At 32.4% G+C, this 15170-nt stretch overlaps 3 protein-coding genes across 5 annotated transcripts; 2 read left to right on the top strand and 1 right to left on the bottom strand.

Moving 5' to 3' along the window:
• Positions 1-187: 187 nt before the first annotated feature.
• On the top strand, positions 188-2911 carry LOC148226869 (uncharacterized). 2 transcript variants are annotated; one of them, XM_088202139.1, is made up of 7 exons: positions 188-376; positions 449-813; positions 886-961; positions 1024-1217; positions 1362-1530; positions 1594-1770; positions 1839-2911. In XM_088202139.1, the coding sequence occupies exons 1-7, from the start codon at positions 263-265 to the stop codon at positions 1977-1979; spliced, it is 1236 nt and encodes a 411-aa protein (XP_088058265.1). In that variant the 5' UTR covers positions 188-262; the 3' UTR covers positions 1980-2911. The 2 variants fall into 2 exon arrangements, with proteins under 2 accessions (XP_088058265.1, XP_088058264.1); XM_088202138.1 differs by having other exon boundaries at positions 190-376; positions 883-961.
• On the bottom strand, positions 2611-10968 carry LOC148226868 (uncharacterized). 2 transcript variants are annotated; one of them, XM_088202151.1, is made up of 6 exons: positions 7645-7820; positions 6008-6114; positions 3668-3776; positions 3246-3601; positions 3093-3191; positions 2611-3030 (listed from the first exon to the last, which is right to left on the bottom strand). In XM_088202151.1, exons 2-6 carry the CDS (start codon positions 6089-6091, stop codon positions 2923-2925), a joined length of 756 nt encoding a protein of 251 aa, XP_088058277.1. In that variant the 5' UTR covers positions 6092-6114; positions 7645-7820; the 3' UTR covers positions 2611-2922. The 2 variants fall into 2 exon arrangements, with proteins under 2 accessions (XP_088058277.1, XP_088058278.1); XM_088202152.1 differs by lacking the exon at positions 7645-7820 and adding an exon at positions 10846-10968 and having other exon boundaries at positions 2730-3030.
• Positions 10969-11149: 181 nt separating this feature from the next.
• On the top strand, positions 11150-14801 carry LOC148226867 (uncharacterized). Its single transcript, XM_088202137.1, has 2 exons — positions 11150-12609; positions 12682-14801. The coding sequence occupies exons 1-2, from the start codon at positions 12002-12004 to the stop codon at positions 13247-13249; spliced, it is 1176 nt and encodes a 391-aa protein (XP_088058263.1). The 5' UTR covers positions 11150-12001; the 3' UTR covers positions 13250-14801.
• The last annotated feature ends 369 nt before the right edge of the window (positions 14802-15170 follow it).

Raw genomic sequence — 15170 nt, 5'->3', positions numbered from 1 at the left:
ATTACTGTGTATATTAATCTGCAAGGCACTGGATTGATAACCAAGATTCACGGGTGCAATTTTCGCAACGGTATACAATATTTAAATAAATATATTATTACACTTACGTTTTCAATTTATTTTAATTTTACTAGGTAAACAGTCATCAAACCATAAAAAAACATTATTATAAAATAATGTAATGAGCATAAAATATGGTGTTATGACCAAAATATAAAATAAAAATTCAAGTATAGTTGACAGATTGCACTGTCGATATACAATGGAATTATCAGCCTGCAGATTATGCGGCGAGCCCGGAGCCGCAATCAGCATATTTAGTCGCAGAGGGGCGGATTCCCTCTGTACTCAAGCCATGTTTTGTGCCCACATCTCTGTGATTTTCATTCATGTTTTCAATATATTGAAACACAAAATAAGCGTAACTAATTGAACTGTTATAATTTAGATAGAACCGGGAGATGGCCTTCCCGAGGTTGTGTGCGGTGATTGTTCATGCCAATTATCCACCAGCTATAGATTCAAGGTCCAGTGCGAAACTTCTGATAAATACTTTCGAACTTTATTATCCCTTAACCCGAACAAGACTGCGTTGAAACAAGAGAAGGAAGAAGACGAAGATAACGAACAGTCAGATGAAATGAATAACGACGATTATGACGATAATGAAGACAAGATGTCTGTCGGTAGTGATGATTTAAAAAAAGAAAAATCGGAACTCGACTCTAACTATCCTAACATTAGAATCCGTAAAGATTCTATAATAGAAGGTCTCACTAAAACTGAAATTAAATTAGAGGATGACGATCAGACGTAAGCTAGAATTATTGTTATTATTATTAGTGTAAATTTTGTTAATTAAAATAAACGTTTCATTTTAAGTAGTGACGAAGCCAAAAGTTTGGATGAAAATTCGATAAAAGACAACAAGAAGCGAGATAAAACGTCGTTTACGTGCAAAGTAGTTTATTTGATTGTGCTAATTTTTTTAATAGAATATAACATTGTTTTAATGGATTTCAGATGTGCAATAAAAAATTTAAAGCTAAAGATCGATACACCAAACATCTCGCTACTTGCAGCAAAATAGATCATCAAAAAATTAAAAGAACAGCATCTAAAGCTGAACTATTAGAGTGGTTAAAAATTGAAAAAAATCAATATAGTAAATCTGATAAAAGTATTGAAATAGATAAAAGCTTAGAGAAGCAAATGAGGTTATTATTTTTTAATAAATATAATAAATTATATATTAAAATATTTAAAAAATAATAATTGAATAACAAAAATTGTAAAATTGTAAATAATTCAAATCATTATTTTTTAAATAGCCTTTAATTTATATTTATATTATCTTCTAGACGTTTTATGTGCGATATATGCGGCGGTACATATAAAAATCTACAAATATTAGTCCAACATCAAAAGACGCACACTGGGGCAAAATTATATAGTTGTAATTTGTGCAAGAAGAAATTTACTCGAAGCTCTCACGTCGTCTCTCACATGAGAATTCATAATAATATTAAGGTATTCATACTTTTAAATGACGCATTTCAACCGTTGACATTTTAACTCTGTAGTTTCTTGCAGCCTTATGTTTGTGAAATATGCGGTCGTTCTTTTATAAAGTCGTCGGATCTTGCTCGACATAGAAGAATACATTTTGACGCCAGAGATTATTCGTGTCCTCTTTGCAGCAGACGTTTCAAGCGATCGAGTGATGTAACGTCTCATCTGAGATCGCACACTGGCGATCGTCCTTATTCTGTATGCATTAAATTGAAACAATATTTTTATCGAACTATGTACATTAATGTAACCTATTACAATTTTAGTGTGCATGCGGAAAGTCTTATACGTCGCAGTCTAGTCTTCAAAAACACAAAAAAATAAATTGTTCGGATAAGTTAGAAGATGACGTAAGTGCCAAGAATACTTCAAATATGAAGCCAAAGACTGATGTACAAAAAATGTAATTTTATAATTAATTAGTACAACTTGTTTGTGATTTTTTGATATTGATTGGTACATAATGAAACTTTAAACATGAGAATTACTTAGTTTTTTTGCCTATTTGTAAATTTAAATTTGATTAACTTTATTCGTTCTTCTGTTATTTGTGTTGTTTCAGTATAAAAACATTTATTGCCTCAAGGATAAAATAGCTCGGTTTATATATAAAATTACTTATATTGATTTCTCCCGATTGTAACACATTAGGCTTACGCCTGTCAAGTTACAACAATACTAAAAAAAAACTACTGCAATTTCTGGCTAAATTTCTGCTGTATGGCCATGTAAGCACTTACAGCAGAAATATACAGATAGCGATGGCATAGTAAGCGATTTTTAAAAATGCAGATTATTATAAAAAATAGAATTATGAAAAATAAAATCACAAAAAAATGTCACCTGCCTAATTGCCACACCATTAAACAAAAACATTAACACAGACACAAATGACTCATCCAAGACAAATGGACAATTAATTAATATAATTAATAATGCCCTACCTGAAAGAATATATATAACAAGGTCAAGGACATGTTTTATACTGCTACCTATAAAATATATTATATTTTGTATTAATAAAGAAATGCAGTATTATATTTAAATATGTTTATTATAATGCAATTATAGCTTATTTTTATCGTTTTTAATAACATGTAGTTAAAATTAAATATACAAATCCGCGATAGTGATACAAAAGGCAATAATAATAAATATTTTATACAATCATTACCAGTATATATTTATAACATATGAGTATTATAATTTCTGTGATTTTTATGTATCTACATATTTATACATCACACTATGATTTAAGATGTACATATATTTTATTTGATTATATATTGTATGAAGAACTTTTGTAGTGAAAAAACAATAAAGGCAATTTTAAAGCATCTATGTTATCTCTTAATTTACTTTGACTTGTTTCAAAGGGTAACGCTCGACACGTTTTCCCCTTTGTCTGGATAATGCCGCTTTGAGGATAGATAATTCTTCTTCAGCTTGCTTCTTACGCTAGAATTTATAATAAATTACATTTATAAAATAAATCATCTACATAAATTTAAAAACGTTACCCTCGTTTCAGCTTCCAATCTTCTTTCGAGTGCTGCTAAACGAGACCTCAATTGCTGAACTTCTCTAAGCAACCGCGCAGCTGCAAGCTTTTGATCGGCCTAACACAAAAATCATTACAATCTCAACTATATAAAATATAATATCTCACTCACTTTTCTAGACGGTTTCTTATCGAAGATCTTAGTAATATTTTTGAATGCGAGGCTTTTTAACGACGTATCTTCTTCTCCGTCGCTTCTAGCGTGCTGCTCGTGTTCTTCCGCGTGCTGCTTCAAATGTGCGTTCAACCTTTCTATCTGTGAAACCAATTGCTCTCTTTCCTTCTCTAAATATTTAGTATTAGCTTTTGCATCTATCAAATGCATCTTTTTTGCAGCTATGCATTCTTCGGTCTTCTTCCGCAGCTTCTTCTTTAAATCATCATGCAAATTAACCAACGTCGTACGAGAAGATTCGTATTCGACGCGTTCTTGCAGTATATCGTTAATGGCATTCAAAAACTTGATCCCTAAAATGATAATATTAAAAAAATATAGAGTCGATTATATGTAGAATATTATTAATATGACGTTACTTTGTTGATTATGAACCAAACGGATGCTTGCTGGTTGAAGAATGAGGCTATAATCTGGACTAGGTGCTCCGGAGTCTCTTCCTGGATCATGGTGCTCTTTTAATATACCCTAAATAAATATGTAATTAATATTTTATGTATGTATATAAAGATAAGGCCAAGTTTAATGGAAATCCAAAGTTTTGTACTATTTGTTTTATTTTTTTATCATTTTTATAATGATAAACTATCCAAATATATACAGAGTTTAAAACCAACTTAACAACACTCAACAGTATTTTGTCTTCATATAAGTACCATGTATAAAACATTTAGTTTCTTTATCAACAACTCAATTTATATGTAAACTTAAGCGATGATTTCAGACACATTAATTTTTCACTATAAGGTATTTTAGATATCGTATATCGATACATGAAATATATTGTTTTTAAACCTTTGTTTATAAAAATCATTTCAGATTACATTTGTTTCATTGATTGTAACTTATTAACTTGCTTCTTATTTTTCTTATTTGTTCTTTTAACATTTAATAAGAAATATTTAAAGTATATTTATCTTATTTTTCTTAATGTATACATATTAAATTTATAGTTTTAATGTATCAAATTGTAACCGCAGAATTAGGTATTTCTTACTCATACTGTATTACGTAAATAAAAAAATACTTGCTAGTGACGTCGTCAGTAAAAGAGTTGTTATTCAATTAACCCACCCATATAATTTGCAATGACGTCATTACAGCTTAATATATCCATTTCATTAAGATTATTAGTATTTCATTAAATGATATGCACTTTTCTGTTTAGAATCCACATTAAAAGCAATCAGAAGTCTGTAGTAATATCTTCAAGATTAACTATCATAGTTTTAAAGTATAGTGTGATATCGAAGTACAGACTAACTATGGTGCAATATGCGAAATCTCTTTGTACTTCTTCCTCCGCTTATTTTTCCCTGAGAGATGAGTTGGTTTAGTTTGTATTTTGAACTTGACCAAATAAGATTCTGTGGGGGTTCTTCTTGAAACTCGCACACTTAATCACCGTAACCTTGGTAATTATAAGGATGAACGTGACACAAGAGTGTAACTCAATGGACCACCACAATAGCCCTCGTAAGGGGGGGAGGGAAGTTTACACGTTGTAATTACTTTACGATGCAGAGAAAAATATTTCTTTGTTGCGTAACGGGTGCGGAAACAATACACCATCGACGACAAAAAAGCACCTTCTAGCAAAATTTAACCCGTTACACAATTCGACCTTTGAAAGATGTCCATCAAGCAAATGTCACTTTCTAGAGGCGTGCACATATTTCGTTGGTCGAATAAACGAGTGCAACGATAGGCTGAATGGTCGCTGCATGGTTATGATTCGTCAAAAAGTTTTTCCAAAAGTTTAAACTTTTACAAGGCCGGTCTCCAAGGAACAGACGGCAGATGGTAAACGTTTTAACATATAGATGTGTTTTTAACCATAAACATAATAAAAATCTCTATGCTATAAAAAAATTATATGACTACAATCACATGATAACGGGGGGGGGGGGTTATATAATATATAATATATTTAATTTTCATTCATTCTTAAACGTAAAAATGAAATTAAAAAATATTGAAGATATAAAAATAGATCTGATTAAACTAAAAACTAATGCTACCGCCGTCATCAGCGTGTAATTTTAACTTCGTTACAAAGCTATTGATATAATATAACTTTAATTTTCATAAAATATTAGAATTTTGAAAAATATAAAAAAATATCACTGCTCAGCTAAATGTTTGCGTTTTCTTTTAATGAAATAGCATTCTTAATTAAAATATCGTTATGATAAATTTATCTATATTATATAATACATTAGACCCACTGATTAGAACTTAACTGTAGTAAATTATTACTAACAATGTAAAAACAATAATCAGTTGTATGAGTAATAATTTATTGAAACTGTCTCAAACTCGTCGTATCTTCCCTATAGTATTATCTAAACAAAGCTTATGTAATTATCATTTTTTCCGAATATTTTGTCAATAAGTCGAGTTTTCGGCCTAGTTTTGCAGTAACGGGTCACGGACGAAATTTTTATGCCATAAAATACCTAATTTTCGATACTGTTGCGAGTCACCCTTTTTATGTAAAACTGATAATTCGATCAAAACTATTCAGTCATTTTTACCTATCTTTATTTACCCAAGCTACAAAAGCATTATTATTTTTCTACGAAGAGATAACGACTATATATATATATATATATATATATATATAGAAATGAATGTATGAAGTCATTTCCTTTACACGTTTTGAATGCTTTTTTTAAATATATAATAAAAAATCTTACATTTTTAATAGATTGATAATCGGATGTTTTCTGCATTGCTCCAAGTGTAAATCTGACTGCAGGTCTTCTTGCATTTGTAGCCATCAAAAATATAAATTGTATAACTTCTAAAACATAAAATGGAAATTTAATCGGTGATTGTATGGGTTAAAGAAAACTTAAAATTAAATTGTGTTTTTATGATAGTTATACATATATTTGTATATATCAGACCTCGAATATTAAACTACGTTTGAAGACAAGCCTAAAAAATTATAAATTCTACTAGTTTCAATGTCAGCAACCCGTCACATATCAGTTAAAAATAAATTAATGAAGATGGAATGATATTTTCATTTCTCTCTTGGGCGAAATCAATATATTATTAATTAAGACAACTCATGATGATTCAACCATCAATTTATCTAATTCTCTTAAAAAATTCAATTTAAAAAAGATATGTATAAAACTCGCAAGCCAGCTAACTCTTACAATTTCAAAGAAAATATCATAATACATGAAAAATTTCACACTAGGCGGCCAATTAAACATTTTCACTTTTAAGAAACATTTGTGTGGTTTATTTCACCTATTTATTTTTTTAATTTTAAAAACATAATTTACAACAAATAAAATTAACAAGAAAGTCATTTTTTTTTTAAAATTGCTTTTTTTTTGCAAGGCGCTAGATATTTTAAGTTCTGCTATCCACGATTTTTTTTTAAAAAGAGTAGAATTATTGGTATATAAGTACGTATTAATCTTCATTCGAATTAAGCATACGTGATTCATAGTGAATATAAATAAACATAGCTCGCAATTGAAGCAGTTTTAATAGCATACAAAAACGACTTTGGTTAATTATCTAATTTAGGAAAACTTAAAAGTACATAATCTAAAAAATATATATAAATATATTAGATTATGGCCAACAAAAAAAGATTATGTACGTCACAGAAGTAAAATAATAAATACGTATTATTTTTCCACGTAATCTAAATTGCCGGTAAATATTTAATTTTTCTAAGTGAGTTATAAAAATACGCATAATAGCGAACTATTGTTTTAAGTACAGTTTTTTTTATTGTTTTAGTTGTAATATTTCCCTCACGCAACTGCGCCATCTAATTATGTATTTACTTAATATCAGTCGAAAATCGTGTGATCAATAACGAGACTGCAAATTGCGTGTCTAGTGCTCGTTTAGGCTAAGTGAGAAATTTAATTAATCATTACACGTGTTTTATGTCAGATAAGTCCCATAATTGCACTTTGAATGTTGATTCGTTGAATTGACAAAAAAATTTTCGTTAAAACATAAAATATAAATTGCTATGCAGCTACGATATTATATATATTTAAACGAATTTATATCCCTATGCTTAATTAAATGATTTTAATAGAAAAGAGATAATAAAACATGTCAATTTTCATAACCAAAATATTATATATAAAGTGAATTAAAAAAAATATTCAATTATCAAATATAAAATCAATTTTAAGTTGTATAAAAAATGTTCAATTATGTATTTAAAGTAATTATTTCATTTAATATAAATTGGACACGTGCTGAGGTGTTAAGACCAAATTTTATGACATTGACGCACAAGATGGCGGTAATACGAATCAAAATGCAAATACTAAATGAAAATTCATACCTTGACCCGTGTCAGGGCTTAGCGCGTAGTTTTATTATGAAAATCGTCTTTTCTTGTCGACTGCCAGTTTTCCACTGATGAAAATCTAAGGGATGTCACGAAATAGCCATATTTCGTCGTATTTCAAAACGTATTATTCTATCTCACGATCTTATAACGCTTTCCAACTGTGGGGTCTGAAAAATATTTTTTTAAGTGAATATAAAATTAATCGCTTTCGCTCCTTGTACCGTGATACATTTTACATTATCTATTTAATTAATATACTATCATAAAACATCAAATGAACATTTTTCTGATTGTATTGATAGTAGATATCCATAAATATACTTTCAATACATTTGAGAATCTTTGACCTATCGACGCAGTCAATGGTTTCGTGTATACCGCGATTCAAGTCGTTTTGTTTCAAAACAGATTAATAAATAAATATATAAAGTATTTTATGTAATAATTAAGCATATTAGTATATATTCAAATGTAGACGGTTCCTACATAATTAACCATATTAGTATATATTCAAATGTAGACGGTTCCTACATAATTGCCCAGTAGAAAGAACCTATCGAACAAAGTCAAACAAAAACACAAGAACAATTACTATTTCGGAATACACAAAAAATTGAACAGTGGCTGATTTTACAAAATCTACTTAGACCGTATTTACCGTAACCCAAGCTGCTTAACCGCACTGTAAATAAAAAAACATAGTGTATCGTACACTGAATAAATTTATATAAAATCTTACAATTTTAAATTATTATAAAATATCAATGAAGATTTTAAAAACTTCATGAATAAAATTAAGACCACTACAAGTAAAAGTATATATAAAACATTGACAAAGAATTTAGATAATAAAAATATAGTTAGAAGTTAGAATCTTAACCCAGAATTTTTTTAGCTAAAAATGCTGTAACTACTTATCGGATAAAAATAAAAGTAGTTTGACAAAATAAAATGTTTAGTGATGCTAATAATAACTAATTTAAAACATTGAAAAGTATTAAAACAATTATGAAAAAAACTCATGAAAATATATATTAGAAAAAAGTTTAACTATAGATAGATAATAGCTGATGAATTGATAAATATGTTATCTTAATTGGAACATTTCTATCAGAGCAAATACTTCTTTTCCATATTATCTTTTCGGCGAACTGTTTTGACCCAATAATATTTTTTTACGCGTTACATCTAAATATCTATAAAATGGCCGTCTGTTTATTCTTACAAAAGGGGCGTGGTGATAGAGACAGTTCACCTGTATCTGATATTGCAAAATGCAATAAAACTATTCACTTTTGCTTTTTAATAAATAATAAAGCTATATATAGTGTCTTATAGTAAATTTACACGAGCTATGTGACTGTTCGCTATTATTACAAGTGCATTAATCATTATTAACTTAAGAATTTGCAATTTCCTCCTTACTCATCGCACTTTTTAAATTCAATATTTTTCCAGAAAGTTGTTTCATGACACATAATAGTATGTTTAACTCGATAATTATCGTTATCGTCTACAAATATTTATACAGCGATTTGACGTGTATAAGTATATTTTTACTATACTTCCCATATCGCAATTAAACTATCGACGGCGAATGAAACATCATATTATATTATACAGTATATCGACCCAACTGTTTCTATTTTTGTCACTAATAAACCTCGTTTCGCAAAAAATAATGTCTAACATAAACCGTGGTTCATTTAAATGCGAACACGTCACAATATCAACTGCGGATATTTTCTAATGAATTAGACAGGCGAATTGTATCGATTATTTTTTTACATTTTAAAGGTCATGTTTTGATGATGAATGTGAAAAATCGGAAAATAACAAAGACTAGTTAAGGTGGCGTGCCTCAGTCTGCACGTCGTTATGCGTGTAAGTTAATAATGGGAATCACGTACGTAAAAGTATCATTTTTGGTAAAGGAATCACATTTTTTCGTAGAAGCAAACATGTAAACAATATCTAGGCTTGCGTGCAATATTGATATAAAGCATGCAAATCCCTGTGACAATAGTCACAAGTTTGATTTGTTACAAAATCAATGATTTGAAAGTTGAGGCCGAACTTATAGTGTCATGGTACCAACGTGGTATATAAAAACCTGCATTTAATATATATATATATATATATATATATATATATACAAAGTCGCACTAAGGAGATATAGGTAATGTCTAGGGCACTATATAATATACATTTTTTCAAATGAATAATTCATGATCATATTGACCCAAAAACACAAACGAATCACTTGAACCATTCGAAAATTTTTAATGAAAAACATTGCTGATAAAAGAATTATGAGTATGTTTGAGTTTATTCTTTTTGAATTTATTGGAGAATTGCTTCGCTTTTATCTACTATCGACCATCTGCTTAATCAATCAAATTCTATCAAAAATCCTTGCGTAACGATTATTATTCAAACAGCTGGAGATTTGGCAACGCTATCAGTGGGTACTGATAATTAGGGTACCTGTGCCCATGCACATCCCGTCATTGTTAGAACAATGCATTCTTTGGTATCTGTATAGACACGAACTGCCCTTTGTGTTGGTTTATTTGAAAAGTACATATTCAAGTGATCCGAATCTGTCCAAATAAGCGATCGTCACATGCGCTTTTAAAATGCCAGCGTAACAAATGTGTTCTTACTTTTACATTGAATCTGTTATTAAAGTGCATTTTAAGTTATTCTATTTCAATGTCCTTGTTTTCTCAGACTCTTAATCATTTTTTATAATCAACTACATTTATCTTTTAATTATTTGTTCACCCAAAAAACCAAAGGTTTCTACAATGCTCTTAACAGATTCGAAAATAATTGTCATTGTGAATAAAGTCGTTTAAATAACCATTTTAATTTTTTTTCTTTTGGATATATCATACCAGGGTTACTAGCACTACTTTCTATTTATTATTTAAAATAAAACCTTTTTAATCATTTTTATTTTATTTTAATTTCTACAAATATTTTTTTGACTAATCTTAACTAAGTGTTTTACGAGATTATACATATGTATTTTATTATATATATTTACATATACGTAACTGTATTTTTAATTGAACGACTACTATTTGCAGACCTTATTTATTTAAGGTTTGGTAGCCCTAGGGGTGTGACTTCGCAGCCAGTAAGAAGCAGGTGGAAACTAGTAATAATTTTATTAGATTGTCTTACGTATATTTCGGCTACTATGATGGGCAAGTATCGTTTTTTTCCGAACAATGGTTAGAAGCTGGCGCAGGGATGATGTCCGTGGAAGATCTTTAGTGGTATTGTATGTGCATGCAGCGACAGTGTCTGGAGGCAGTTCCTCTTGCTGCGATGATCGTCTTCGGGAGTCTCAGGTCGTATTTGCGCATCTGTCAGTGGAGGCACGTCTGCCAGCCGTTAAATCTGCTAATCTCTTCAAGTGTCTGCCATGTGACTGTCCTTATGTATTCAGGGCTGCATAGCTTGCTCACCAATCACAATCATGCAGCGATCATCTTAAAATCAACGAAAATAATATACGCCTTTAGAAAGTGACAGCTTGATGGATATCTCCGAGGTTGAATTGTGTATGCGTAACGGGAAATATTGTGGCTTTACGGTGCTTTACTGTTTCCTGTGACCGTTTCATAACAAATAAATATTATGGGGGAACCCTTTAGTTCTAGTCGTAACGAGAGCCTTTGTGTAATTGCACGATTGTTAAATAATCACTTTTGGACACAGTTTCTATGTGAATAATACTCTAAAAACATATTTTAAAGCTTCTATGGGTAAACATTTCAAACTTAGACAGATTGAGATATACAGAATTGATCGGTTTAAAATTATTAAAAATATTGACCTTCCCACTAAATTTTAGCGATCATATAATATGATAGATCTATTTCTTTGAAAGCTCAAAAATACTGATTCAATAAACTTAATAAAATAGTTTCATGCTCCTGCCAGTTCAATTAAAAAAAAAATATTTTCAGATACATTTAAATGGATAGTGAATGTATCTCGAGTGATGAAGATTAATGTTATACATATATAAAATTGTTATTGTATTATTTTCTAATAATTTTCTGCTAATTTTAATATTAATATTTTTTTCCCTATTTTAGATAGATTGAATAGTGAATATTATATCATAGTTCTGATCGATAAGGTTTTCTTAGATTTTCTGATTCTCACTGATGAATATTACAATGAACAAATAAAATAAAATCAGTCCACTCTGTGCTGTTGACGCGAGCGGTCGCATTCGCGCTTCGCTCCGTTATCGTACGAAGGACACCCCCGCTACCGTTCTGCAACGATAGACACGCCCACTGCAATTAGCTACAAAGACAGCGCCATGAAGAAGGCGCAGACGCGCAAGCGTTCTCTTGGAACGTTGAAGGCGTACCTAAACGCCTCACAATCAACTTCAGGCCTGCCAGACCATGAGTGGCAGGTACCCAAAAAGACATCGAAAGTTTCCCAGGATGCTAAGATGCCTCCGACCACGAGCCAAAACAGGTATGAAAAGCTTCCCGAAGTGATCGAAAGGAAGCAGCAGAGGATACCGCCTGTGATCGTAGAGATCACGGGAACGCACCTCCAGACGATCGACTTAATTAAGTCGATCACAAAAACATCGAACTTCTCGTTGCGATACACGGGAAGTGGCAATGTGTCAGTACTTTGCGCGTCATTTGAAGCACGCGCGTTGTTAATGGATGGACTGAAGGGCCAACGCGCCTTTCACACGTTCACCGCCGACGACGATAAAACAGTGAAATCCGTGCTGAGAGGGCTCCCAGAGGTCCCCACCGAAGACATTGCCGCTGATCTCGAACGTCAAGGACTTAGCGTCGTCAAGGTGACGGCAATGAAGACCAAGACCGAGAAACAAGGAGACTCCAGGCTCTACCTTGTCCAGTTTCCGGCTAATACAACAACGAGCACTATTAGAAGCATCCGGTACGTTTGCTTCACCAAGGCCACGCTTGAAAAGTACAAGCGTAATAAGTTGCATTTAACGCAATGTTTCAGGTGTCAACAATTCGGCCACGCTGCAAGAAATTGTCAACGAGCTCCCAGGTGCGTCAAATGCCCCGGAAACCACGCCACGAACGAGTGCTCTAAGAAGGACCGAGAAGCACCCGCCATCTGCACTGGTTGTGGAGGAGACCATCCGGCCAATTTTAAGGACTGCCCTCGTAGGTTAGAATACCTACAGAAAACTCAGAAGAGACAACAGAGACCGACTCCCACTGTTCACTCGTCGCAGCCGAACAACATATTCAACCTCGAGCAAGCGCAATTTCCTGCACTGAAACCAACGAAACCAGCGTTGGTAAAAACCTCAACCACCCCAGCAGTGATCTCATCAGCCACTTCATGGAACGCCCAGGTTGGCGCCGCACCAGCACCAATAAACAAGGCGCCACAACGTCCCCAAACCAGGCAGCCTGAGGAGCCCCTCTCAGACACAATGCCAACTTCAGAGCTACGCAGGATGTTGCTCGTCCTTCAAGAAATCAGGACCAAGGCTGGAAAGTGTGCCAGCAAAATGGAGATCGCCTTGATGATGGTCGAATATCTCGATGTGCTCTTCTAAGGTGGGGCTCAACGTTTTGACGTGGAATTCACGCGGATTCCGAAATAAAACTGGAGAACTGGAACTGCTGATCAGTGAGTACAAAATTGATATTGTCGTAATCACCGAATCTTACCTCAAACCACACGTCAACATTTTTATACCGAACTTTGTCTGCCTCCGGAGGGACCGTCTCTCAAGGCCAGGCGGAGGGGTCGCGATATTTGTAAAAAAATCAATTAAACACGCGCGCATTACAACAAACACGACTAATCTTGAAACTGTCGCGATACAAATTAAACACGATAATAAATTAATAATAATTGTCGCGGGGTATAATTCTCCCGGTGACAGGTTGCTTCGAGGTGACCTTGATGATGTGTTTCGTCTTGGAGAATCCGTGATATTAACTGGAGACTTTAACGCGAGACACATGCATTGGGATTGCCCCGGTGCGAATCGATCCGGTAAATTAATCTTTGATTATTTACACGATACGGACACTACTGTAAATTTTCCGAAATCCCCAACGCATTATCCTACCAACCACACGACTCCGTCAATTCTGGACATAACGTTGGTCAAGGGTAATTCCCGGATTTCAAACATGCACTGCATCCAGGCTCTGTCCTCGGACCACCTTCCAGTATTCTTTACGTTGGACGGTGAGGTCGATATGGTGTCTGAGGTCGTTTTCAATTATGCAAAGGCTGATTGGAAGCGATTCAGAAGCATAGTAGAGTCTCGGGTATTGATTAAACGACAGAATTATACCTCAAATGACACTAAAACTATTGACGATGATATTCATTACTTAACATCCGTGATCGAGCAGGCCAAAATATCATCAATTCCGTCGCGTAAAAATATTTGGAATAACATAGAACTCACTCCAGAAATAATTAAACGTATTAAAATTAAAAATAATATGAGAAAGCAATGGCACAAAAATAAATCGCCCCAACTTAAAACTCTAATTAACAAACTAACTGATGAAATTCGCGTTCAAATTCAAAACATCAAAAACGCTTCGTGGTCGCGTAAACTAAAAGCTTTGAAACCGGGAGATAATTCCTTATGGAGAATGACGAAATCGCTTAAAAATAAAAACTCAAATATACCACCTTTAAAAACCGGAAACAACGTAGCTAACACGACTCAGGAGAAGGTCGAGATTTTAGCTGAGACATTTTCTACATCTTATCAACTTACGCAAAATTACATTGACCAAAAAACCCAAAATAAAGTAGACCGGGCAATTAAAGATATTAGTAAAACTCCAATAGATAAAAAATCCATTAACCAAGTCGGCATATCAGAAATTCTTAGTATTGTTAAACGATTATCAAATAGAAAGGCTCCAGGTATAGATAAATTAGAGAATATATTGATTAAAAACCTTCCTTTTGTTTGCTTTAAGTACTTAAATAACATTTTTAATTCATGCTTATCTTTTGGATATTTCCCAATAATCTGGAAAACGGCAAAAATTCATCCGATAAAAAAACCTGGCAAAGCAGATAACATACCAATTAACTACCGCCCGATAAGTTTACTTCCCTCATTTAGCAAATTATTTGAAAAAATTATATTATCTCGATTAAAGGAATCTCTTAATAGCAAACTCATTAATGAGCAATTTGGTTTCCGCGAAAATCACTCGACTACGCATCAACTTAATAGATTAACAGAGCACATATCTGCCGATTTTAATATGAAAAAAAGTTCTGGTCTTTTATTATTAGATATGGAAAAGGCTTTTGAAACAGTATGGCATGATGGATTAATGTATAAACTTTTAAAATATGAAACTCCCTATTACATTATTCACATGTTACGGTCTTACCTGAAGAATCGAAGCTATGTTGTTTCGCTAAATAATACATTTTCGACACCGCGTAAAATACCAGCTGGTGTTCCTCAAGGAAGTATACTTGGCCCG

The sequence above is a fragment of the Plectrocnemia conspersa genome, unplaced genomic scaffold (genome assembly GCF_051122295.1).
Source record: "Plectrocnemia conspersa isolate PC_06_02 unplaced genomic scaffold, ASM5112229v1 ptg000013l, whole genome shotgun sequence".
In the NCBI taxonomy this organism is placed as follows: Eukaryota; Metazoa; Arthropoda; class Insecta; order Trichoptera; family Polycentropodidae; genus Plectrocnemia; species Plectrocnemia conspersa.
This window is presented reverse-complemented; position numbering and strand designations above follow the sequence as displayed.